This window comes from Leuciscus leuciscus (genome assembly GCF_965113295.1).
Source record: "Leuciscus leuciscus genome assembly, chromosome: 17".
Classification (NCBI taxonomy): domain Eukaryota; kingdom Metazoa; phylum Chordata; class Actinopteri; order Cypriniformes; family Leuciscidae; genus Leuciscus; species Leuciscus leuciscus.
The window spans coordinates 14,619,075-14,645,642 of NC_138741.1; the positions used below are offsets into that span (position 1 = coordinate 14,619,075).

Consider the following 26,568-nt stretch of genomic DNA (forward strand, 5'->3'; position numbering starts at 1 on the left):
TTGCATATACAGATACACCATTTAATATTTATTATAGACATTTTATATACATTACTTTTCAACAGTTGTTTTGCTATGTGGTACAATCTTTAAAATCTGTTGATTCGTAGTAAATCAAAAACCTTACAAAACTCATCAAACTGATCGGAACTTTTGGAAGACTAGAAAAAATACTTTATTGTAGAATTAATCATGCATTACACAAACAAAAGGTCTTTTGTTACACCATAAACTGCATTGTTTTCTTTAAAATCGTTGAACAGATTGGGGAATAACGACCAAACCAAAACATTTGTATAAATGCAAGCTATTCCACTCCCAAAAAAATAAAAATTGTCATTTTTTACTCATCCTCGTGTCTTTTCAAACACATTTGAAGTTTTCTTATGCGGAACAACAGGAGCTATCTGGACCTGTTTTAGTGATCACCGATTTATATTTATAAGGGGAGGAAAAAACGACAACACTGAGACATTTCTCAAAATAGCTTTTATGTCCACAGAAGAAACAAAGTCATACAGGTTTGTAAAGACATGAGGGTGAGATTATGACATTATTTTTTTCTTCTCCTGACTTGAAAAAGTTGAGGTGAATTTAAACCCAGGTTCCAGCCAACTATGAAACTGTATGTTTAAAAAGCTTTTATATGAACCTATAAACGTTAATTTCCTATCGGATTACCTGTTCCGTTTGGTTAGCAACAGCCCAATCTTTTACTTACCATTGAAGGATAAGACTATCCACACAAACTGAAAATAAATAAGCCAATAACGTTCGGATCTCTAACCTGTGATACTTAAACTCATTTTACAGTAAGGTGTACAGAAACATCACATAGTGACAGGATGCTGCAGTTTATTTGTAGATTCCTAAAAGCTCTCGGGGCACCACGCGCTGTGCCTCTACTAGCGTACAGTCTCTCCGTTATGTGATGATAAAACAACGTTAAAGCAATGTAGTTTGCGTAAAGAGAGCACTCATCCAGGGCTTCCATCCCGAGACACAAGACCTTCATGAAGGACCACCGCGTAAAATGGAGGGCTTGAGTGGGATTATAGTCCCTTTAAAAAATGTGATTTTCAGCGGTTTTATGACAGTCTTTATTTATATAAAATTGATTATAAAAACTATACTTTTTTTACACAAAGAAATGAGACAAACGCTAAAGGTATGAAGGTTGACCGAGTTTAACTGTATTTGTTTGCACGCTACATTAGGGTGAGGAGGGCGACTGAGATTAGGGTCTGGTTTATGGCTCGGCAGGGCGGGAATCAGTTCCTCTGGTGCCCGGATGATGGTCGGTGACAATCTACTGATGGATGAACATAACCACTCCATGGTCACTGAAACATACCTACAGGACACATTATCAGCTCAGTTCAAAACCAGTCGATAGGCTACAAACACTGGTTTCACTCCAGCTTTGACTTACAGTAAATTACAGTTACTTTTTTTCTTTTTTTGAGGAAACAAAAAGAAGATTAAAACTGATTGAGCACTCCACACTGGCATCGCAAAAAACGGCACGTCCCCCTCTTGGCACCTGGTATTTTGTGTATGGTGTGAGTCTGACAGCGAAGGTGGAAGCCACTTCAATGTAGTGTGAGAAATGCTACTCTTGTTACACAAGGCAGTGAAGCAGTCCTTTCTTTCACTCGGTCTTTACGTATGCGTTAATTCAGACGTGCTTTTATACAAACACTTTGGCCAGGGCATCGGCTCCAGCACTTCCTATGTATGCCTTAGATGGGTGGAAGGCAACGTCGTATATGGCCTCGTCCGACTTTTTCCTGTGAGCGGTAACCTCCTGTACACACGTCTTACTGTCCAGGTTCCACAAGCGGATGGAACTATCGTGACCTGTGTTAGATGAAGAAGAGGCATTAAGTTTATACTTAAAGAGATAGTTCAGCACAAAACTAAAAATTCTGTCATTTTTGCTAGACCTCCATGACTTGTGTTCTTTCATATAATGAAAGTTTCATCGTATGGAAAAGAGCAGCTTGGACATTCTGCTAAAGATCTCCTTGTGACAAGGGCTTGCAATGATGTGAGCGTGAGCTATATCTTTAAGAGTGACAACATATTACCAACAAATATTATGATGTAGTCAAGACTAACTGTATAACTTACATAAATGGTAAAGTAGAAGGATAAGTGAGCAAGTGAAAGGGCAGCGTTGAAACGCTTTTACCTTTTTGAAAAGAAAAAAAAGAAAAGAAAAAAACACTTACTTCCTGACATCAAGTAGATGCCATTTGGATCAATAGCCAGACTAGTAACAGCATCCAAGTGAGCCACCATTGCATGGATGGCTTTACCTTAAAAAGACAGACAGAAGGAAGGTGATGAATAACAGACAGATTTTTAAATAACTAAATAAGAATATAAAAAAAGCACATGGTTGCATAATTTATTAATATAATAATAGTAACAATAATAATTCAAACAAATATTTGAGGTAATATTTTTTTTTTTTTTATCAAAGAAATTAATATTTTCATTTAGCCAAGATGCACTAAATTGATCAAAAGTCTATTATGTTACAAAAGCTTTCCATTTCAAATAAATGCTGTTCTTTTGAACGTTCTATTCAAAGAATCCTGAAAAAAATGGATCACGGTTTCCACAAAAATATTAAGCAATACTGTTTTTAACTGATAATATTAAGAAATGTTTCTAGAGCACCAAATCAGCATGTGACACTGAAGACTGGAAGAATGATGCTGAAAATTCAGCTTTGCCATCACAGGAATAAGTTACATATTAAAATTAATAAGTGAAACAGAAAAGTTATTATAAAATCACGATTATATTTTTCACTGTATTTTTGATCAAATAATGCAGCCTTGCTGAGAACCCAAACTTTTGAACAGTAGTGTACATATTAGGGTATTTTACAATAATACAAAACAACACACTGACCTGATTTATTATCAAAGAATTTGATGTGTCTATCCTCGTGAGCGGTGACTGTGATTGGCAGGGTGGGGTGGGTGACTACTTTATTAATGTGATTCCCAAAAGGAATAGCTACAACAAAGCAGAAGAAAGTAAACACCACAAATCCAATTCTCACACTTAATTGAATGACTGAACTATATATACACATTATATCATATCTACACAAGTGTACTTTGTTTTGTTAAGAACATATATGAAGAATGTACCACTCTCTCCCTGTGCGGCGAACACCAAGACGGGCTGTGATGTCTCCAGATCGTAAACGACAGCATCTCCCGTGTTATAGGACGCCACCATATGAGCTGGATCACACCCATTAAAATCAATCGACGTGGGAACGCCATGATCTGAAAGACAGGAAACGAAGAAAATTAGTTGCCAACCCTTCAATCAATTATTGAACGCCACATAGAAGACGGATTGCACTCACCTCTGTCAGAGTTAAAGGTGCTGAGACATGGGGACTTCTCCTGAGGGTTCCACAGCTTGATCGTCCCATCAGCTGAACAGGAGAGCAGCCGGTTTTTGATTCCACTGTAAGCCAATCCCCACACTCCGTCACTGTGACCCAACAACGTGCCAGCCAACACGCTGGGCTCTGTGTGAAAACAGAGTACATATCTGAGCCACACATAGAGAAAATACTGGCGATCAGGCAGGTTTCTTGCTTTTAAGTTCTATCAAAAGGAAACCGTGGTTTTATCTTCTCACCATATGTGTCATAAGGGTCTACGTTAGAGCTGGGGATGTTCCACCACTGTATTGTTGAATCGATTCCACCACTAAAACACTGCTCACCACTCGAGGTCACAGCCAATGAGAGCACAGGCCCACTGCAGAAACAGAAACAACAGGTTCAGAGGGTTTGAGATCTATGGGTGGATTCAGCTGTTTACATCATTGTTGATACAGGGGCCCTAAAAAGTGATTAGATGCACTTCAAATTGTAAAAATGTCAATGCTTGTCAAGGCAAAAACATCAAACCATGTGGTATTTTAGTAATATTTATTTGTAATATTTATTTATTTTTAGGAAAATAGCACAAGTACTCATTTTAAGAAAAACTTTTTTTCTCTAGGAGTTATTTAATAATATAATATATTTTTCTTTAATATAATAAAGTTATTTAATGTTATAATAAAATGTATATTAATAAAAAAAAAAAGATAGCTCAAGTACTCTTTTTAGGTTTTTAAAGTCTTAAGTCTTAAATATAATAAACATTACTGTTCAACATGAACAAAACATTTTGTGGTTGTCAAACATTAGTGGAACTGTGGGAACTGACTTCTCACACCCACTAAAAACCACCTTGAGACCAACTGGTTAAAAGCAAGAGCAAAATGACAAATTCTGAGAAAAGCAACTCTGATTTGGATTTTATGCCTAATGCAATGACACTCATTGGCACGGTTTCGTTGTTTCTGTACCATACATGAGTAACATTGCTTTTACTGTGCTTCACAAAATCAAGATATGCTGTTGTAATGTTAGCTATATTAACAGGACAGTTTTGGTCTGGAGCTGGTGTGCTGCTCCCTGCTGGTGACAAAAAATGGACACTTGCTTGTATAAACTCTTGTGTACTGTATGTTCCTTTTCTGTAAGTGACTTCCTTCCTTGTCAGTTGTTCGTCATCTTTGCTTTATTTTTCGCGAAGCATTATTTTGCTTCACTTCAGCTATGATGAAGAGACATCCTCGCATTGCATGTTCGTGCACTTTGGGGGCGGAGCAATAAAGGGAGGGCTGTGATTGCTTTGGTTGATTTCAAATATCAAGTTTCTCAGAAGTCACTTAAGCCCCTTTCACACAGCGCTTTGAACCCGGCAAATTGCCAGAACGCCTTCTGTGTGAACGTAAACACGACCCGGGATTGATGCCGGGACCGATGCCGGGTTGGGGACCTAGTAACATTGCCGTGTTCAGTCCCGGAACGCGCGCTGTGTGAACAAAAGCCGTAATAATGGCGTGTTGTAATGATGACGCTGAAGCCGGGATCGTTCGCCAGCTGTGAAACGGTACGTAATGCGCAAGTTTATGATCGAATGCACAAGCGTGGTTTCTAGAGAGAGAAATTGCAGCTCATAAGCAAACTGAAGACGCTGCTGATACATTACAAGTCACATCGATGTCACGTGTCTTAGCGGAATTTTTACGGGTTGTGTGTGAACGCACTCTCTGATTCCGGAAAATCACTGGCAGAGTGAATGAACCAAAATCAAACGAACCCGGGTCAAATCCCGGGTCACTTTATCCGTGTATTTTCCGGAATATCTGTGTGAAAGGGGCTTTACTGTATCTTTTAAGGTGCACTCAGTCATTTTTTGTTTACATCACATTACCAGCCCTGTCATCCAACTGACCAACTACTAATATTACTAACCATAATGAGGACAAATGCAGGGACTTCAAGCACTCACTCAACCGCTGACAACAGACAACATAGTGTAATGCAGCAGCCAGCTGTGTTCCACCAACAACACATGAGAAATAATTGGGACTGAATCCAAAAATGTCCTTTTTATTGATGTGGTGGTACGACAGCAAAAAACACACAAATGTCAGAAATTAACAAGCATCCACACCAGTAGGTGTCAGTATAGAGTAGAAGAGCACTGGGACAAATAAGGGCAAGAGAAATGTAAACAAAATTGTACTGAATGCACCTTTGAATAGCTAACTTCACTATGCTCATGTTGTGGAGAATTAGTAATGAATCATGCCACCATCTCATGAATGGGCTTGGCAGAGGTCAGGGGAACACTAAATGCACAGAATCATCCATACTTTCACAAATTTTTGACCCTACAATTGAAGTCAATGTCATGAAATCAATACTTACACATGTCCTCTAAATGTGTATATGGGCTCCACATCAAAAGAGGCACTTCTGCAAAGCAAGATAAAACTTTGTTTAACGGTTTGTTTGGAACATTAATGGGAAAAAACACAACATGATAAAATCATCGTGCTCCTTGAGGAATCATTTATAAGATCAAAACCAATCCCAAGTAGACATGTGCCAATATACGGTATTACGACATATCACGATAATAAGAATGCACGTTATTGTTATCGTATTGTTCACTTCAAAATGCCGTGAATAATTATTTATTGCCAACAGATTTTTAGAATACTTTTTAATCAAACGGTTAAAATGTACAAGTGTGTGTGTGCTGCGTCAGAGACGTGCACACTCTGATGTAAACAACGCAACACGCACGAGTAGCAAGGCGGAAAGAGTGAAGGAGACACGCTGAATGAAAATGCACATTCACTCTCTCATCAGCAGATGGCGTTGACGGAACAGCCGAAATTCAGCAGATACACCTATAACCTGGCGTAAACAAAGCTGCTGCGCTACTTTCTGTTTCTGAACAGCATTTAAATGTTTCAAACAGCCATTCAGATGTTTGTATTCTCAATGGTGTTTATCACAACACCAAATATTTAAATAAAGACTTAAACATTTTTACATTTTAATATGGACTACAACATGCCCTAGATCTAGATCGAAAATGTTCCGATTCTTTACTATTATTCGGTAACACTTTACAATAAGGTTCATTAGTTAATATTAGTTAAACTGACAATGAAAAATACTTCTAATGCATTTTATTAATCTTAGTTAATGTTAGTTTCAACAAAACCTGAGCTAACATGAACTAACAATTAGCAGTTGTAAATTCTTTAAACTAACGTTATCAAAGAATTATTACTTTGAAAAAGTTAGTTAAAAAAATACACTTCTGTAACAAATGTAGCTATTGCTTATTGTTAATGTTAGTTAATGCATTAACTAACTTTAATAAGACCTTATTTGAAATTGTTACCTATTGGTCTTTATAAATCTTTTGCATCTATTTGAAACATTTGTTTACTTTATATTTTGTGTATTGTTTTAATGTAGTTCTCTCTGTTATAAGAAAAAAAGTTTGTACTTTTCTTGCAACTTATTTTTAATACTGCGATAATACCGTATAACGTGATAAAAGCTTCAGCAATTATCGCAGCATGAAAATGTTATACTGTCGCATTCCTAATCCCAGGACATCCCTTTCCTTGAAAAGCCACAGTGAGAACTTACTTTTTGGCAGGAACGGTCTTCTGGAGGTTCCACAGTTTGAGGGTGTGGTCTTCTGAGACTGTGACCAACACCGGTTCCACAGGATGGAAGGCCAGGGCCCGCACTCCATCAAAGTGGCTTCGCAGGGTATATTTGGGATTCCATGTCTTCCTGAATGCATCCTTATTGGCTGGCAACTAAAAATAGAGGGTGGGGGAGGGGCCGTTGCAGAGGCATTTTAACAACTGTGAAATGAAACCTGAAAATTGCAGGTCGACTGACTGCAAGGCATTAGGATAGTTGTCCTATTTGAGCACGCAGCAAACCACACCAGCGTAGACAAGTAACCTTTATCCAGAATGAAACTAATATAGTACATGACATTTGAGTAAACATGACGGGCTGTTTTTATATAACTGTTAACTGACGGTTAACACAATACAGACTGCATTTAAAAATTGAGCAGGGAAAAGACCTTGTTTTTTTTTTTTTTAAGTAGAGGCTATAATTTATTAATACCAGAATAGAATAGAGGAGCAGTCTGTGACATACTTACATCATAGCTGTATTCAGCCTCATCATTGGACACAGTCAGATCTGCGAGGTCTCCCAGGCCCAGCACACTTTCCAACATGTCATCAGAGCCCATGATAAAGGACTTGCCCCCAGCAGGCGTGAATGGCAGAGGCTCAGCTAAGAATAGGAAAGAGAAGGGCCAAGTAAACAAGGTGCCACACCTTGGAGTAAAAAACAGGGCTTAAGATATAGACGTTTTACAAACATATACCAGCAGTTCAACACCAGAACAACTCTGTAGTATATAACACAACATTAATGTATTCTAACACAAAATTAAATCAAGTAGAGTGAATAATACAGGTTGGATTTTAGCTTTAAAATTTTAGCTTTAATTTGACACCAGCCTCTGGTACCTCAGGACGGTATTCCAAAAAGCAGGTTATGTGACATACTGGGCATGTTATGAAAAAGCAAATGGATAACATCAATATTCGCTTTCAAAAACTGAGGTAAGTTTCAGGGTAAACAAGTAAATAGCCAAAGTAACTTATTCTCTTCTTTGCACACACACACTTTATTTTACTCTCCTCTTACACTTGGTAGATCTGCATTCAAAAGGTTTTTTTATGTAACAGGACATTTTCTATACTGTATTTCTATAATAAAAATACATCTCACCTTGCAACAAATATGGAAGCAAAATGACTAAACTTATAAAGCCATAATGTCTTTGCAAGCACAGACTGCTTTTAGTTCAATCAAGCTTTCTTTTTTACTTTATACATTTTGCATTAAACAAACAATATACTTCTTATAATTATATATATATATAGAAATAAAATATTTTTTTAATGCAAATGCACTATATCTATCTATATCAAATTTTTTTTTTTAAATGCAAATGCACTATATCTATATATATATCTATATCTATATATCTATATCTATATATATATATATATATATATATATATATAGAGAGAGAGAGAGAGAGAGAGAGAGAGAGAGAGAGAGATATAGTGCATTTGCATTTAAAAAAAATATAATGTATTCTGATATTCTTTAAAATACATAGTGTATTTATGATTTATACAGGACTCAAAAATAAATATTTTTAAGGTTACAGTGTCTAATTTTTATTTGCCCTGCCAAAGATTATCACCAGTCCAACCACAATTTTTTTTTTTTTATGCAATTCATTATATAAGTCAGAAATAATAAAAATAATAACGTACCACATTTATGGTAATAAATGTCTTCATTTCAGGGTGACACACACACATATACACTTATACTTCTTTACCAAAAATACATGTCCTATTTATGGTTACATTTACATAATCTTTAGTTAAGAAGTGGGTCAGAAAAGACAGAAGAGAGTAAGACAGAAAGAGGCAGAGATAAAGAAAGCAGAAGGGTGTGGGACGGTGTAATGGGCTGATGTGTTTGACCCAGCTGGCTCTGGTCGGAGCAGTGAGAGAATCTCTTGTGTTGGAAGCTGTCAGGAATGCTGATGCAGCAACAGGCCTAATTAAGATTCCACCGCAGGGCCAGCGTGCACAAAGCACATACAAAAGACACGCATGCACATGTTCACACAATTTTTTTTAATTATTTATCATTTCTTTGTATAAAAATAAAATAAAACTACATGCAGTATTTCAGAGTAGCTCATCTCCATATTTTAAAAGTGGATGGTGATTTTTCCTAATGAAGTACCATCTCTCGTGCTCTACATTTCTAGTCTTCTGGACCCATATTAAGGCTGTGTGATTAATTGTTTGGTTTTGGCTTCCAACGATTATGAAAACAAGTTAAAGGGATAGTTCACTTTGAAATTAAATTTTGGTATGTTTTAGCTTACCTTAAGGGCATCCAAGATGTAGGTGTCTTTTTTTCCGCAGTAGTTTCAATTTTGATATTGATATCCAAGTGATCTGAGAGCGCGGGCGGGTATAGATATATACACTAGAAGTTGCCTTGGCTACTGCAGTTCATTGGAAACCGTAGCCAAGGCGACATCTAGTGTATATATCTATACCCGCCCGCGCTCTCAGATCACTTGGACGTGGCTGTGTTGAAGAGGTAAAAACGATATAAATACTGTTCGTTTTCTCACACAAACCGCTCGTTTCGTGTCTTAGGCCATCAATGTGTACTTACGATGGGGAATTGTTTAATTTGGACGATGGGGAATTGTTTTAATTTGGACTCTGTGCATGCTCTTTCAGGTGGTGACCATCGACCTGCATTATTTGACTGACAGACAAGAACGGTTTGACCTAAATATATCAAAATTGAAACTACTGCGGAAAAAAGACACCTACATCTTGGATGCCCTTGAGGTAAGCTAAAACATACCAACATTTTATTTCAAAGTGAACTATCCCTTTAATTGAGGTAAAACGATTATTGTGTTACTGCAGCATTCCGTCCAGAGCACTTTCCTTTCCTTCACAGTGGTGCACTTTTGCTCCACTCTAAATGCCCAAACTTAACATCCAAATCAGCCAAAAAAGTGAGTATTGTAAAATGCAGTCTATTGTTTCTAAACTGTGGGACGTGTTTGATATTAAAGGGGTCCTATAATTCCCTTTTCACAAGATTTAAAATAAGTCTCTTATGTCCCCAGAGTGTGCAAGTGAAGTTAGCTCAAAATACCCCACAGATATTTTTTATAGCATGTTAAAATTGAGCAAAAACACGCCGTTTTTGTGTGTCCCTTTAAATGCAAATGAGCTGCTGCTCCCGGCACAGAGGACGGAGCTTCAAGAGCTCGTGTGTGTTAGCAGCTCCGAATACCTCACACAGACACACACTGAATATTTCAAAAACTTGTAGCCTTTTATGTTCGAACCGGAGTCGGACAAAGATGTTAGTTATCTTCTAGTCATTGATTAGCATATTCTGCCATGATAATCTATAAAACGCGGTCCCAGGGGTGGGGTTTATGTAAATGTTAGGGTTGGTGATGTCACTAACCCGTGAAGAAGCTCATTTTAATCCCTACCAGCCATTTGTAGTAGTCCTTAAAAAGCGATTTCTGTAAAAGAAAATATCTCCCTTTGCTTTGAACTTTGAGCGTTGTAACTTTGCAGATGTTGTTTATGCTCAAAAAGCAACATTACACACTAACTAAAGTTAAAGTGAAATCATAATCAACTACCCCTTTAAGCAGTGTTATTAAAGTGCATTAAGCCTACTGTGCCCCAGGTGTCTTTCTGTGTGCGCGCTCCAAGTCAGAGCCGAACGCCGATAGGCACTTGGGCTTCGGATACGTGCCTAAACGTGTACAGAGATGGCTGAGATATATCTAACTGCAGAACCACACGTCACAGCAGTCTGAGGACAACAGCACTAGGCAAACAGGATCAGACCTGAAGTTAGGGTGGTCCTAACGATCACGTACCCCGCCCCAACCATTAAACCTACCCTTAATGACGCTATAAGCTGAGCTCCACCCCAACACCGGTGTGAGACTGCTGGCCTGGCGCTGCTGTTCTCAGACTGCTGTGACACACGGTTCTGTGGATTCCGCAGTTGGTTTTTATTGTGATGGCCCGGGGCCAACGTAAAAGTCACTCTGGACAGTTGACGCAACTGTCACTTGTCTGACCTGCTGCATCACGAAAGTTTATCATTTGCACATGTTTTTAAGCATTGCCAATTTAAGTATTCAAGTGCATGAAGCTGCAAAAGAGAATTCAAATGAATAGTGTGAAGTTTTGTGCATGCACACATCCAAAGTGTCTCAGACAGTGTGCAAATGCTGAATTGAGCTCTCTTTCATGTCTTCTTGTGCTTTAATGGACAGAAAAAGTGAATGTCTCTTCAGAAAATTTGGACTAACCTGATTAATTCATTAGGATTAGTTTTACAATCAGAAATGGTGAGAGAACATTGTGCATGGTACGTTTTTAGCCTACAAAGTTTAAATCCCATCTGGCTAGCGCGTCCCGTCCCATAATGTTTATGCATTAGTCAATAGATGGAGAGCAGACGGTCTTTTGTGACTGTTTACATGAGTGTTAACACTGCGAAAGCTATCCGGTCGAATGCATTTTCGACTACCTCTGGAAGTGGTCGAAAGTGTACACCTGTATTTAGCGTCATCCACTTGTGATCCGATCGACCAAAATGCATCTTAATACCAGGTGTAAACAGGGCCTTTATGTCCGTTTTGGATTGTTTCAGTATAAATCACCATTCACTTTCACTTTATGGAAAAGAGCTGTGTGGAAATTCTGCCTAACATCGCTCTGTTTCATGGGATACAAAAAAACAAAACAGGGCTGGAACAACATGAGGGCGAGTAAATGACAACAAAATGTTCTTGTTTGGGTGAACAAACAAGCCATGAAAAAAAAAGTAAACCTTTAGTTGCAGGCTTTATTTTAACCCTCCACAATAATACACCTGAGTTCATTTAAGAATCTCAAGCGACGTGCCCTGTTTTCATCATGATTAATGATAATAAAATCGACTATTTGAGTTTGGCGAGTATTATTTTACCCCACTCTGTGCCGTCTCCTGAACTCCGAGCCTCCCCGGCACCTTCTCCATCCTCTGCATTCACCAAGAAGTCAAACTCCTTCAGTGCCTCCTCTGTGTCGGGGTCATCCGGCAAGTCAGAAGCCAAACCTTCATTTCCTACCTGGAAAAGTAGTCAAGTTATAGGCTATATTACATATCCTGAGGAAGATTAGTTTGAGATCATTGTATCGTTCATGCCAATTACCACTAAAGCTGTTGCACACCTTAATTTTATGTTTTTTTATTCTGCGTTTATCGCTCCTGTCAGGCACGTCCTCCATTATGTCACCCTCTTCATATTCCTCTTCATCACTATCGTCAGCATTTTCTAAAAAATTAAATGTCTCCAGAACCTCTGGATTCCTGTTGAACCAAAAGCATTATGAGAAATGTTTAAATTTTTCTTTTAACTGTTTATTTTAATCTTTCAGTTGAATCGGACCAAATAAATCAAGAAAAATCTGTACCTTTTCATATCTTGTCCCTTTCTTTTGGCTGGAGACTCTCCTCCATTGAGAATTTGTTCTAGGTTCTTGGTTTCCACAGAACCGTTTTGCTCTGAGCCGGACAGCCCCAGTAACGACCGAACTCTCTGCGACCGAACGTCCAGTATTGTGTCCGTATAACCTACTTCCTGAAGATATCTTGAAAAGACAGATGTGTAAAGAGATTCAGAACACAGCTCAGACATTCAGGTGATAGAAATAGTCCATGAACTTTCTTAGCAGGACTAATACTGTCACACCCACAGAGGAAGTGTCATTCACAAAAACATAATGACTCAAGGCTAACTTACTGTCTGAGGAGTTGCCTGCCCTGTTTCCACGTTAACTGGCTGTTCTGAGGTATAGCAGAGACCTCTGTTTCTTTGGTATCTTCTTTAAGAAACAAAGAAACAACAACAACAAAAAACACATCAGTGAACCTTGAACAAAATCTATACACAGACATTCATAGTAGCATTCAAAAATTTGGGGGAAGTACTTTTGAAAGGTAGTGTATATATACACATTTTCAAAAGTAGGTTGAATCCTCTTACCTGATTCAAAGCTAGGCATTTTTACTTCACCTTGATTTAGTTCTGTCCCATATTTTAATTTATGGTATTTTGCTCTGGTAATGGAAGAAATAATTTTTGTTAAAATACAAAAAAATATATGTTTTTATGAATACATTTACAAATGACATTACTTTTTTATCATTACATTTAAAAAGGATTAAGAAATAATACATTACAAATAATAAAAATAATGGTAACATTTTTTAATAAGGTTTCATTAGTTAACATGAACTAATAATGAAATGCTCTTCTACAGCATTTATTAATATTTGTTCATGTTAATTTCAACATTTACCAATACATTATTCAAATTAAAAGTTGTATTTGTTAACATTAGTTAATGCACTGTAAAGTAACATGAACAAACAAAGAAAAGCTGGATTTTTATTAACTAACGTTAAAGATTACAGATACAGATTACAAATACATTAACACATGTTTTTCTCATGGTTAGTTCATGTTAATTAAAACATTAATGTTAACAAATGAAACGTTATTGTAAAGTGTTAAAAAAAAAAAAATGCAATGTAAAAAAAAAAAAAAAAAAAAAAACTTTACAAACCTTTCTTGCTTTAATGCATATTCTAACATTTTTATTCTTCTAACAAGGTCATTCTTTAAATTTTCTTGACCCTTTCTTTCTCCTTGGAGGAACGCTATTCGGGCCTGGAAGACAAAAGCAGGTCATGAAGACATGTGACAGGTTAAACCAGTGTTTATATATTTTAGCCGAGTTGTCAGCTTGTGAATTGTATGTAATGAGCAAGAAAGACTTGGCACTGAAACAATATTACATATAGACTAATAAATAGCGATGTCCTAAGTGACATCATACAAAAAGGAACATTTAGCAAAACATGTATTTGTGAGCAAATTATTTGAATGGTGCAGTTCTTTTCTGAAAACGATTGACAAATCAGTCTGAATTGAACCCAGACTTATGTTTGATTGGACGTGAGATGCCCTGGGTAATCTCTGGTGATCCAGACCCGCCCCCCCCCAAAAAACCCCCATAGATCTCTTATTTTCTAAAGAGGAACCAACACATGGCCACTGGCAGGCGACTGCCCAGAGGAACAGAGCTCTACGGAGCAGGTTAACATTAGCAAATGAGAGCAGCTGTGCAACTTGACCCCTGTTAAAGGCCAGGAAGTGAATGAGAGGAGGCAAAGGGAGGGGGTATTTATAGACAACCAAAACCCTCAACCTTCCTGGAGAAAAAGAGATCTCGCAGGCTCTCATGACTACCTTGTTTGTTTGGCAGGTAAACTAGAGGCCATCCTGCGCAATTTTCATAGACACAGGGAAGGTGGGCTTGTCATTTACAATTCAATGAGAAATATTTTACTAAACTGCATGACGACAGAAAGAAACCTAGCATTTAATAAGGGCTTGTTAAATTTTAGCCTGTCACAGCAGAAATAAACGCAACAACAGCCAGTCAGTGCATGTCGCTAATAAGTGATTTCTGCGTGTCTCTGCGTGTGAAAGATGGTTTCGTCTGATACACAAACTCGCATACAGTTGTGGTCAGAATTATTGGCACCCCTGGTAAATATGATCAAAGATGGCTGTAAAAATAAATCTGCATTGTTAATCCTTTTGATCTTTCATTCAATTTTTTTTTGTAAAACTCCAACCTTTAATTGAAGTAAATGATTTGAAAGTGAAAAAAATAAAAATAAAAATAACACGTTCTCCACAATTATTGGCACCCTTTTATTAATTATTGCCTTTTTGCAACCTCCTTTTGCCAAGATAACAGCTCTGAGTTTTCTCCTATGCCTGATAAGTTTGGAGAACACTTGACAAGAGATCAGAGACCAGAGACTATTCCTCCATACAGAATCTCTCCAGATCCTTCAGATTCCCAGATCCATGTGGGTGCTTCTTCTCTTCAGTTCAGCTCAGCTCACTCATCTTCTATAGGGTTTAGGTGAGGGACCGAGATGGTCATGGCTGAAGCTTCCTTTTGTGCTCAGTGACACATTTTTGTGTTGATTTTGATGTTCGTTTTGGATTGTTGTCCTGATGGAAGATCCAACCATGGCCCATTATAAGCTTTCTAGCAGAGGCCATCAGGTTGATTTTTTATCTGTTGGTATTTGCTAGGATCCATGATACCATGTATCTGAACAAAAAGTCAAGGACCTTGACTTTAAATAGGCCCACAACATTAAAGATCCAGCAGTATTTAACCGTGGGCATAGGGTACTTTTAATCCCTGTTATCCCATCTGGTGGGTTTGCTGCCAAAAAGCACTTTTTTTTGTTTTGTTTCATCTGACCATAGAACCTCGCCCCATTTGAAGTTCCAGTCATGTCTGACAACTGAATATGCTGGAGTTTGTTTTTGAATGAGCGAGGAGGATTTTTCTTGAAACCCTCCCAAACAACATGTGGTGATGTATGGGTTGTTAGATTTTTTTTTTTTTAAGGCTTTTTGACCCCAAGGCTCAACTAATCTCTGCAATTCTCCATCTGGGATCCTTGGAGTCTTTGGCCACTCAAACTCTCCTCCTCACCGTGCATTAAGACAATATAGACACACGTCCTCTTCCAGGCAGATTCATAACATCTTTAGTTAATTGGAACTTCTTAATTTTTGTCCTGATGGTGGAAATGGGGATTTTCAATTCTTTAGCTATTTTCTTATAGCCACTTTCTATTTTGTGAAGCTCAACAATCTTTTGCTGCACATCAAAACTATATTCTTTGGTTTTACTCATTGTAATGGATGATTAAGGGAATTTGGCCTTTGAGTTTCCTCATATTTATAAGTCACAGCTAGACAATTTCATGATTAGTCACCCTGGTGTGCTAAAAAAAAAAAGTACATATTCATGAAAATATACTTCAGAGATATTTTACTCATAAAAAAATTCTAGAGCTACCATTTATTGTGGCCAACGTGTTTTGGAGAAAAACATTTATTTCATAATGTGATTTTCCCCCCACTTTCAATTCTTTTACTTCAATGAAAGGTTAGAGTTTTGTGAATTTTTTAAATGAAAGATCAAAAGGATAAACAATGCAGATTTATTTTTACATGCATCTTTGATCATATTTACCAGGGGTGCCAATAATTCTGACCACAACTGTATGTGACGCTCGTGGTGTTTTCAGCGCTTGTCGTCTCAATATATGAGGACATGAACACATGAACTTCATCTCTAGAGCTGCTTTGAGAGACACTTCACAAGCTTTCATTAGTATCATTTGAGAAAAACTAGTCAAATACAGACCGAAACAAAAAAATCTTCACGACAAACCGTCAAAATAAAAGAAATTGTGACAGAAATATATCAGTGCTGTAACCTAAAATGTACTTCTCAAAGTAATAATAATAATATTATTTCTAAAGAAAATCACAAAACCAAGAAGATATTTTTTACCCATGTATTAAATTTATACAGTTCTGTTGTGCAGCATCTTCTTTGACAAAAACATGGTTGTAAATTAATTGTTATATTTTTATTTGTTTACATTTTAAAAGCTTGATTAAATTGTTAACGTTTATATAAATTTATAATAAATCATTAAAAAGAATCCAGAAAAAGCTCCAATCGTGATTCGACGACAAGAAATATAGGAACTTACATAACTAGGGCTGTCAATCAATTAAAAATGTAATTGAATTAAATGACTGGCCAATTTCACTATGATGTCTAAATTCAAGTGTAGTATTTGAATTCAGTTATTTTTTATTTAGACATTAATATAGAATGTTAATATCAGAGATGTAGGCCTATCTGCTATAACATGAAAATAACTTGAATTGTTCCAATGGCACTAACCTTCATTGTGGTGGAATTTAAATACAGTTCGGGGGCATAATTAAACATGTTAATTTTCACAAACACATTACTCAACCAATAAAACTATCCTGAGAAAGATGTGAGAGAGAACAGGCTGGGCTGGGTGCTGAAAGCTTTTACACTCTTGGATGGAGCTTTCACACAAGACAGCTGTCTGTACATGTCTTCAGACTATGGACATTTTGGAACGAGACTGACACACAGAGGCCTGCAAAAAAAACCACGAGGCCTACTCAAAAGCACACCATGTGTACGACCCCACATCTCTGAACTACAGGCTCATACACAGATCAAAATACAACATGTATAACTCAGTAACTATGGTATTACTGCATGACTTAAGTTCTTAAGAAGAAGAGTCCAAACGTCAGGCAGAAGTGTGCTTTCACAATCCACCCCCATGTTCACAGCGCTGGAATCAATGTGTGAGGTCACTCCATTGAGACGCCTCACAGGCAGTCCGGGGGAAACATAGTGAGATCACTAGCCAAAACTAGACCCTTACAAAGGAGCAAGCTGCAGCGCACGGGGCAAGAATAGCCCTCACCGACGCATGACACATTCCACCATACAGTTGTTAGATTAGATAGCTAACAGCAAAGAATATTACAAGCAAATGAAGATTTTTCCCAAAGACAGGAATAATGTGTCATCTTTAATAGAATGGGGCGATAAAAACTGACGCTCTTATGAAAGCTGCTCGACAACTGGATTTTTTTTAATTACACCGAAATAAACTGTACTGGAGGAAGTTGTCACCTAAAAGGCCACTAAATAGCAAGTTGACCCAAAGAATGCAAACTATGTAGTGCTATGACTACATGGCAACACTGTCTGATTGGTTTGTCCAACCAATGGCAGACATGGGAATAGTCAGGAAACCAAATCAAATTTAACACTATTTTCTATTTTAATAGATCTATTCCTGTGGTGGCGAAGTTGAATTTTCATTACTCCAGTCTTCAGTGTCATATGATCCTTCAGAAAACATTCTAATACGCTGATTTGCTGTTCAAGAAACACTGATAATAATAATAAAATGTTGAAAACAGTTGTGCTGCTCATTTTTTATTTATTTTTTCAGGATTTTTTGATGAATAGAAAGTACAAAAGAACAGCATTTATTTGAAATAGAAATCTTTTGTAACATTGTGTCACTGTCACTTCTGATCAATTTAATACATACTGACTAAAAGTACAATCTCAGGAAGCCAGCTGGAATATATGAACACAACAAATAAAAAACTCTTTGAAAAAGTCTTTGCTCACACTGCTGTTAGTGCACATTTATTCACTTATTGCCTAATTCAAAATCCTCTGACAAGGGCAAGGCTCATTATTCAGTGTGTAAGCAAGTTATAGCCTATAATCAGACTTCTAAGTGAGAGCAAAAAATCTGCAGCATAGACATAATCGTAAAATTCAGGGACTGAGTAAATGGTCACTATTTGTACTCTTTGGTTCTTGCTTCCTCTTTTTGTTAATCAAGGACTCACATTTAGCTAATTTGCAAAATGCTTAAAATATCCAAAAATATATATGACAAACATGGTCATAGCATTTCACAGCAGTCCAACAGAGCTGACCGGGAAAGTCTTGATGTTGACACTGCAGCCGAAAAACCTGATAAACAATAGGGCTAGAACGATACTATCATGATACTTGCGTGCCAATATATGTATTGTGACTTAAGAATTGCGATTCTACAAGTACTGCGATTCGATAATGTATTGTGATTTTTGTTTGCATTTTAAATCTAGACCATGGGGAAAAGTTGAATGATGTCAGGTCAGTGGTTACATTTTTTACTTGCCCTTCCAAAATTCACTGGCCCCACCACAAAAAAAGTAATAAATAAATAAAAAATACCAACAGGGCTCCTTCGGACAAGTAAATTGGTCATTCACTTGTCAGAGTAAAAAAGTTGCTTGTCCGAACTGTAACTTAACTGTATAATATGGCATAAATATAAAAACTCCAAATTTAGAATTTTTACCACAGTATGTTAAATGAGATTATTTGTGTGCTGTGCTCATTTGTTTTGATTTCTCCTCGAGAAGCTGCACAAGCCTCGACAGCGCAACCTTGTTACCGTCTTTATATATTATTATCAACAATCAATCACCACTTAAACTAAATGAAATAAAATCAGAATCATTCTGACATTTAGTTTTTTTAGTTATTGACGTTTTAATCATTCTCTTTCACTTGTCCCGGACAAACGTTAATGTGGAGCCCTGACCTAGTGTTCATTGTTTTTGACCCATTGTGACACCAAAAACTACTAGCTGTCAGTTTTTTTTATTTAATTTTGCGTGAATATGTCCGTTCAAGTGCAAGAAGACGTGAAAGAGAGCTCGATTCAGCATTCACACGCCGTCTGAGAAGCCGCTTTCTGGGCGCACGCTTCGGATGTGCGCACACAATACTTCTCACAATAATGAATCGAGTTCTCTTTCACGTCTTCTTGCGCTTGAATATTTAATTTGGCAAGGCTTAAAAACACATGCAAATGATAAAACTTTCTTGATATAGCACTGGCCCGATCGGGCAAGTGACAGTTGAGTCAACTGTCGAGCGACGTTCATGCTGGCCCTGGCCCATCACAATAATAGCCAAATGCAGAATCCGCAGAACTATACGTCACAGCAGTCTTGTGGTTTGGGTGGGTTATAAGATCATAAGCACCACCTTAACTTCAGCTCTGACCCTGTTGGCCTGGTGCTGTTGTCCTCAGAATGCTGTGACGTGTGGTTCTGCGGTTAGATATATCTTGGCCATCGGGCAGTCCTTATTGCCGAGCCCTGCCCTCTGCTGAAATAAAAGACTCAAGGTAACTTTCCTCCGCCTTGTCTATAAGCAAGGACTAAAATAAAGCAATTTAATATGAATTAAAATTGATTCTGAAAAAAAAAAAAAAAACATCTTTCACATAACAGGACTGGTAAATGAGTGGATATTCATTTCAACTCTAAAATGGCTTCCTCAAAACTTCCCCATCCATCCCTCCAAAACAGCCCATATCATACACAATTTCTCTGAAAGTTAACATCTTAAAAGATTCCCACCGCATCTAGTTAATCAGTCTTCTGGTAAAGTGCAAGTTCATCACACAAGAGTTCTCCAACAAACAAACAAGCAGCTTGAAGCGATCAGATTACTACCTTGGTTCATCTCTGAAATGGGATACATGCATTAAGATCTAAATATTAATGAGCTGAGTCTATATAAGTAGAACATTAGGTCATTAGAAATTCACCTTACTAAGTGTTTAAGTTACAAGGAAATATCAACAGCATGCACGCAATCTATTGCTCCTGAACTAACTTGACCAGACCTACATTTTTTGGTAAATCAGTTTCCCTGTCACTTCTTAAGCAGTGCGAAGTGCTGGCAGGTAATACTAAGGAACACTGTTGTATTAAATCAGCGTTGCTCGTGTCAGCAGAGTGTGAGGATGGCTAGTACACATATGGTCATGAACAGCTGGCTGCTCACAGCTCTCTGATGCTTGCTGGAAATCTCTGTCACCTACCAGATTTAAGTTCGGCAGAACAGCATTTCAGCTGTGTGAACTCAACACAGACACTAAAAATACTCTGCCTGCTGTGGGAGAAAAACAGCTGAATGAAGGGACCCTATAGGTTTAATAATAGTACAATGGAAACATACTGGAAATGTAATGGTACAATGTTTATATAAGTAAAATGTGCATATAAACCTGACTGAATAGCACATTTAAAGCCGAGCTTTATATTTAAATAAATAAACAGCACGAAAGGGGTTTTAAGAACGCATAATTATGGTAACAAAAATGCTTAATTAAAACTGGATGCCACTACAATATGCCAGTTCAAAAAGTTAAAACATTCATCATAAACAATTACATAAGATTTAGCTATGGTTATCAAATCTGACTGGTTAAAGTTAGGCTATGGGATGTCACATCATCTTTTTTTACGCCATTTGTCTGTGTTCATGAAATTTCATATCAGAGTGTGTGAGCAGAGTGACTAGATTTTATTATATTTGTTGGTACAGAAGAAATATACAAGCTAACTGGCTCATTTTTTACTAAAATGTAAGATATTTGATATTAATGACTTGTTTCTTCCAATGTTGTTATTGTAAACTGAAACTACAACTATTAGCTAAAAAATAATTTTCATTAATTGAAATAAGGCTGAAATGAAATATCAGATGACAAACTTAGTTGTTTTGCTGATTTGTTTTACTAGAAATTTTGCTGGCTAACTCAAAATAAAATATGTTTAAACTGTTCTAAAAAGTATAAAAAAATAAAAATAAATTAAAGGTAAATATTAATACTAAAAAACAAAAGCGAATGGCAAAAGCACATAGCAAAATTCCATAACAAACTGAAATGATAACAGAAAATATTAAATAAAAGCCAATTCAAAACATTATACTAAAGCATATAAATAATAATAATAATACAACACTGGTTAATAATTAAACTGCTGAATAAAAGCTAAAAATGTGGTTGATTACCTGTAACTGAATAATTATGTTGTGACCAATGACTGTTTAGTAATCATAATGATTTCAGTTTGAACTTGAATCTCAATTCAATGATAAATATAAAACCTGCACTAACAATATCTGATGGCTGGAGAGTTGCAATGAGCCACAACTCTGAAGATGGTGCTACCATGACCTACAAACCCTGAGCTAACCCAGATAACTCTATTCAGGCCTTTTCCTGATGTGACTGCTCAGGACATCTCTGCTAGCAGCTATGCCTACGAGGCCCTGCAAACTGACAGGAGGAGTTTCACATCAATTAGATCCAGACAGTATCAAAGGAAGACTGAACCACTGTCCATTACGACGACATTAGCCAGATCTCCTATACATACACAAGATGCCAAATGCGTGGAAGAGCAGCACCAGATAATGAAATCTGCATGCAATGCTAGAGAATCAAAAAGTTCATAATTGGCAACATGATTTGATACAGTTTAACTTGCAGCATTATTTCGTTTGTGGTGTTTTCAATGATGATTAGATGACAAGTGAACATCTGAAACATGGAATGCAGAGCTGATAAACAAGACCAACCCCTTTTCTGAGAAGACCTGGATTGGTATGAGTGTGGGAGAGTACAAGCTGACTTCCTCTGAATAATGAAAAGTGCCCATTAGGTTTGAGGAGGGAGTCATGCTGAAAGTATGTCACTGAACAAGTCTGTACAGGGGTGGTGAAAACTCTTCAGCCTCCCAAGAGAAGACTGACTATGTTTACATAACGCAACGTCCTGCCACAGACCTTCCAACTCCTTTCCTCATTCACAAAAGACAAACTGCCACCCTCATCTCTAGTAGGCTGAAAATATGGGTGGCTGGGAAATTGAGCAATCATGACACACTTAAGGTAAGAGATGAGTTCACCCAAAAATGAACTTCATATCATCATTTACGCACCCTCATGTAATTTTAAACTTGTATGGCTTAGTATGCAGTCGCATTAACTAATTTTAAGTGAAATGTCGCAGGCAATAAGGTCAATTGTCTATTGTCAAAGTGTAGTGATGTATGAAGCACAGCTCAATCACTTTCAAACCAAACAAAAAACAAACACTTGAGACATTTAAAAAAAATATCTTATTTTATGTTCCATAGAAGAAAGAAAGCTATACAGGTTTGGAACGATAAGAAGTTGAGTAAATTATGACAATTTTGCTTTTTGGGTGAACTATCCCTTTAAGAACAAAATCCTATATTGCAGATGTTAAAGGTTAGTTCACCCAAAAATGAAATTTCTCTTACTCATCCTCATGTTGTTCCAAACCCGCAAGACTTTCGTTCATCTTCGGAACACAAATGAAGATATTTTTAATAAAATCTGAGCCAGTTCTGTACTCTCCATAGACAGCTACGCAACTAACACTTTGACGCTTCAAAAAGTTCATAAAGAGATTGTAAAACTAATCCATAAGAATTGAGCGGTTTAGTCCAAATTTTCTGAAGAGACACAATCGCTTTATATGATGAACAAATTTAATGTAGGTTTTTATTCACATTTAACATTGATTAGTGAACATAAACAGAAGCTCAACCGAACCTGCTTGATGTGCGAGAACAAACCTCTTGCTGAAGCTCAAACGTGCTGCGTAACACACGAGAATGAACCTCATTGGTTCTCGCACATCAAAGGAACATGCTTGAGCTTCCATTGACCATAACTGATGTGCATTGATAAATGTTTATATGTGAATAAAAGATTAAATTAAATCTGTTCACGATATAAAGTGATTGTGTCTCTCCAGAAAATTTGGACTAAACTACTCAATTCAAATGGATTGGTTTTACAGTCTCTTTATGAACTTTTTGAAATGTCAAACAGAGTTTTAGTTGCGTAGCCATCAATGGAGAGACAGAAATCTCTCATATTTAATATTTTTTCAAATATTTTCATTTGTGTTCTGAAGATGAATGGAAGTCTTGCGGGTTTGGATTCAGAACGACATGAGGGTGAGAAATCAATGACAGAATTTTCATTTTTGGGTGAACTAAACATTTAAAGGTATGGCCGTCAAAAACAACTTGCAAACACAAAACTGGTCAAATGGTATGTGTTGTACACCCAAAACACTTGCAAAATAAAATCTTTTTTTCATACAGTGAAGGTGAATGGTAACTGGGCCTGTTATTTATGTGAACATCTGTTTTTGTGTTGCATGTCAAGTCAGTCATACAGGTTTGGATAAATACCAGAGTGAGTAAATAATGGGAATGATTCATCAGAAATAAGTTTGTTATAATCAGATGGGGCACAAAACTTGAAAGACTATCTGCTCATTGCATTCTTAAACGGATAGTTCACCCAAAATTGAACATTATGTCATTATTTTACTCACCCTCATGTTGTTCCAAACGTGTATAACTTACTTTCTTTTATGTAATATAAATGGAGATGTTAGTCATAATGTAAGTAACTCGCAGTCTCGGCCACCATTCACTTCCAATGCACATTTTTTCATACAGTAAACGCAATAGGTGACTGTTGTCGCTGTCATTCTGCCTAACATCTGAGGACTATTACGTGAATTCTCAGGAAGAATAAGAAATAAACGGCGACATATACTTCTTATTGTTTCAAAAGAACAGATATGATGTCTTAGAAAATCCAGCAGGGTGTGAATTTGAACGGTAGTAGGATGGATCAATAAAAGAAGCAACCCATACGGACGCCATATTGACCAAAACAAAATGGCAGAACAAGAGAATAGTTGACAAAGTCTGCTGGCTTTCACTGACAGATGCTTTCTCGTGACCAGAAAAATCCACAACAACGACTTTTAAATCTGCTCCTGTGTTCTTGGGTAAGATAATATGACTTGATTGTACCGGGTGTCAAGTAATATCGCTAATACAACGATGTCATGTTAGCTTAGCTTAGCCCATTCACACTACAAGCGAGTGAGCGACGCGAAATACTAGATCACTGTATTAAAATAGGAGCGTACTAAATTTTCCTTCTCGCATACTTAGAGTGCAAACAGATTTATGTATTGTAATGTAACTGTTCCCGTTTAGTGCAAATGGAGGCGGCCAGGAAGCTCGCGAGATCTGTAGTAAATTGCTTACTAAATCAACGTTAAGTCTTTAATTAAAGCAGCCGATTTGATGGCGATCAATGTCCCCACTTGGAGTTACTAACTAGTGTGTCAGCAAATCCACGGGTCTGTACCTGGAGTTCGGCCCTCTCCACTTCCCAATGCGCCCTTTCCATCTCGAAACGGGCCCATTCGTGCTGAATGTAGTGTAAAATCCCCGGGATAGTGTACTGCTGGGGCCTGGGCATCTCGTCTTGCTGTTGTTGAACCATAGGCGCTCCTCCAGCGCTGGCGATCTGGGGATTAATGCTGTTGTTGCCCTGCTGCGGTGCGGGCTGCTGCTGTCTCTGGGAGGCCATTCCTCCTCCTCCTCCTCCGCCGGGCTGTTCATCCATGTTTAAAAATAGGAAAGTCCTGCTAGAAGTCGCCGATTGTTTCCCCTCAAGCCGCCCTTCTTTACCGTTCGTGTAGCGATGCGACGTCGCCCTGCCCCCCCACGAAATAGGCTGGCACCTGAGCGGCTGTTGTAGATTTCGTGTCAGCGCACGGATTTGCCGGCCGCCATTAGTCCGATCCCTGGATGTGAGTCTCCTACTGCGGGGTGAGTGAGTGGGAGGACTGGCGCGCGCGCTGCATGATGGGACGCCTTCACCCAACCCTGCGCTGTCTCGAGTCATCCGAATACAGACTGACGGGCGGATACTGCGCATGCGTAGACAGCGCTGTACAATGACAGGCTCTGTACCTGACTGACAGTATAAAAATAAATGTGGCGTTGAAAAATAGCTATACATATAGTCGGGCAGAGTTAAGTAAAATATCAAATAGCTTCAGTTGATATAATTAGTTTTTATTTTCACTTTTGAATTATAATTTTTTTTGCACTTGGTTTGGCTCATTGAACAAAAAAGAAATTCCCCTTTTAAAGATTTTTTTTTTACCCACAAAATAAACTGCAACTTATTAAAATGATGTACACTAACATGAAAACAAAACTTTTTTCCTACATGGAGCAGGTCGCCCCCTCATGGACGCTGCCATGTTGGCATCACATGACCAGTGTCATGACAAATCAGGTCCTTCCGCGAAATCGGCTCATAAGAACATAAGAACGATAATAAACGATACATTTTTTTACTTGATTAAACTGTTAATTCATAAATTATTATGAATAATAATAGCATATTAAGTGAATAATTGAACATTGCATAGTTTTTTTTCTAATTGAAATATTCCACACCTAAGTTATCAGGCTAATCTGTATGCTATTTTAGTACATAAGCTATCTAATACAGACATTAATGGGCATTATACCATATAGTTAAAACAGCTTTTTTATCATAACATTTTTTTGTAGGAATTGTAATGAGGCACTAAAGAGAGTACCTATTAAGCCAATATTCGGGGTCCTCCTAACGGCTCTGTCAAGCAATCCATTTAGTGTTAATTATTTTACAGCAGTAACAAAACCCTTTACTGTCTATGGTAACAACAGATGTGCTAACTGGTATTTTAGTGAAAACTGTTGGTTACCATAAATACATTTATGTAGTTTATTTATCAGATTACAGATAACATCTTTGATAATAAAAAAATAAAAAATTCATATGAAAATGTGGAAGTGAAAATAGCTATAAAGTCGGGAAGAGTGAAATAAAATATCATGAGATTTTTTTTCCCATTTTATTTTCATAATATAAGGTGCACACGATTTTACTAATTAAAAATATTTGACAGTCTTCGCAAAAATAATAATAAATAAGCAACTTTGAGAAATATTCAAATGATGTACAGTACACTAACAAAAAAAAAAAAAAGCATGGAGCAGGTCACTCCCTCGTGACGTGTACGCTGCCATGTGACGTACATCAGCAAAAGCAATCCGCCATCAATTTACAGTAGTAACAACAATTCTGACAACTGTGGTATGTTGGTCAAACTATCGGTTATACCGTAAATAATGTGATGTAATATATTTATACGTTTACAAATAACTTATAATTAAAACTGCTAATTTGTTACCCTCC

General features: G+C 37.3%; 2 protein-coding genes across 4 annotated transcripts in view; one reads left to right on the forward strand and one right to left on the reverse strand.

The window, feature by feature from the left end:
- strn3 (striatin, calmodulin binding protein 3) lies at window positions 1-25,222 on the reverse strand. 2 transcript variants are annotated; one of them, XM_082142517.1, is made up of 16 exons: window positions 24,676-25,222; window positions 13,708-13,811; window positions 13,125-13,198; window positions 12,882-12,960; window positions 12,553-12,729; window positions 12,310-12,448; window positions 12,065-12,206; window positions 7,590-7,726; window positions 7,055-7,230; window positions 5,810-5,857; window positions 3,676-3,797; window positions 3,395-3,562; window positions 3,171-3,311; window positions 2,926-3,033; window positions 2,235-2,321; window positions 1-1,860 (listed from the first exon to the last, which is right to left on the reverse strand). In XM_082142517.1, the coding sequence occupies exons 1-16, from the start codon at window positions 25,216-25,218 to the stop codon at window positions 1,691-1,693; spliced, it is 2,415 nt and encodes an 804-aa protein (XP_081998643.1). In that variant the 5' UTR covers window positions 25,219-25,222; the 3' UTR covers window positions 1-1,690. The 2 variants fall into 2 exon arrangements, with proteins under 2 accessions (XP_081998643.1, XP_081998642.1); XM_082142516.1 differs by having other exon boundaries at window positions 12,882-12,963; window positions 24,676-25,220.
- ap4s1 (adaptor related protein complex 4 subunit sigma 1) overlaps window positions 21,306-26,568 on the forward strand; it is a 6,704-nt gene continuing 1,441 nt past the window's right edge. The window contains exon 1 of one of the 2 annotated variants that reach the window (XM_082142551.1): window positions 21,306-22,356. The gene's annotated coding sequence lies outside the window, so the exon portion shown is untranslated. The other variant, XM_082142550.1, reaches the window with a different exon arrangement.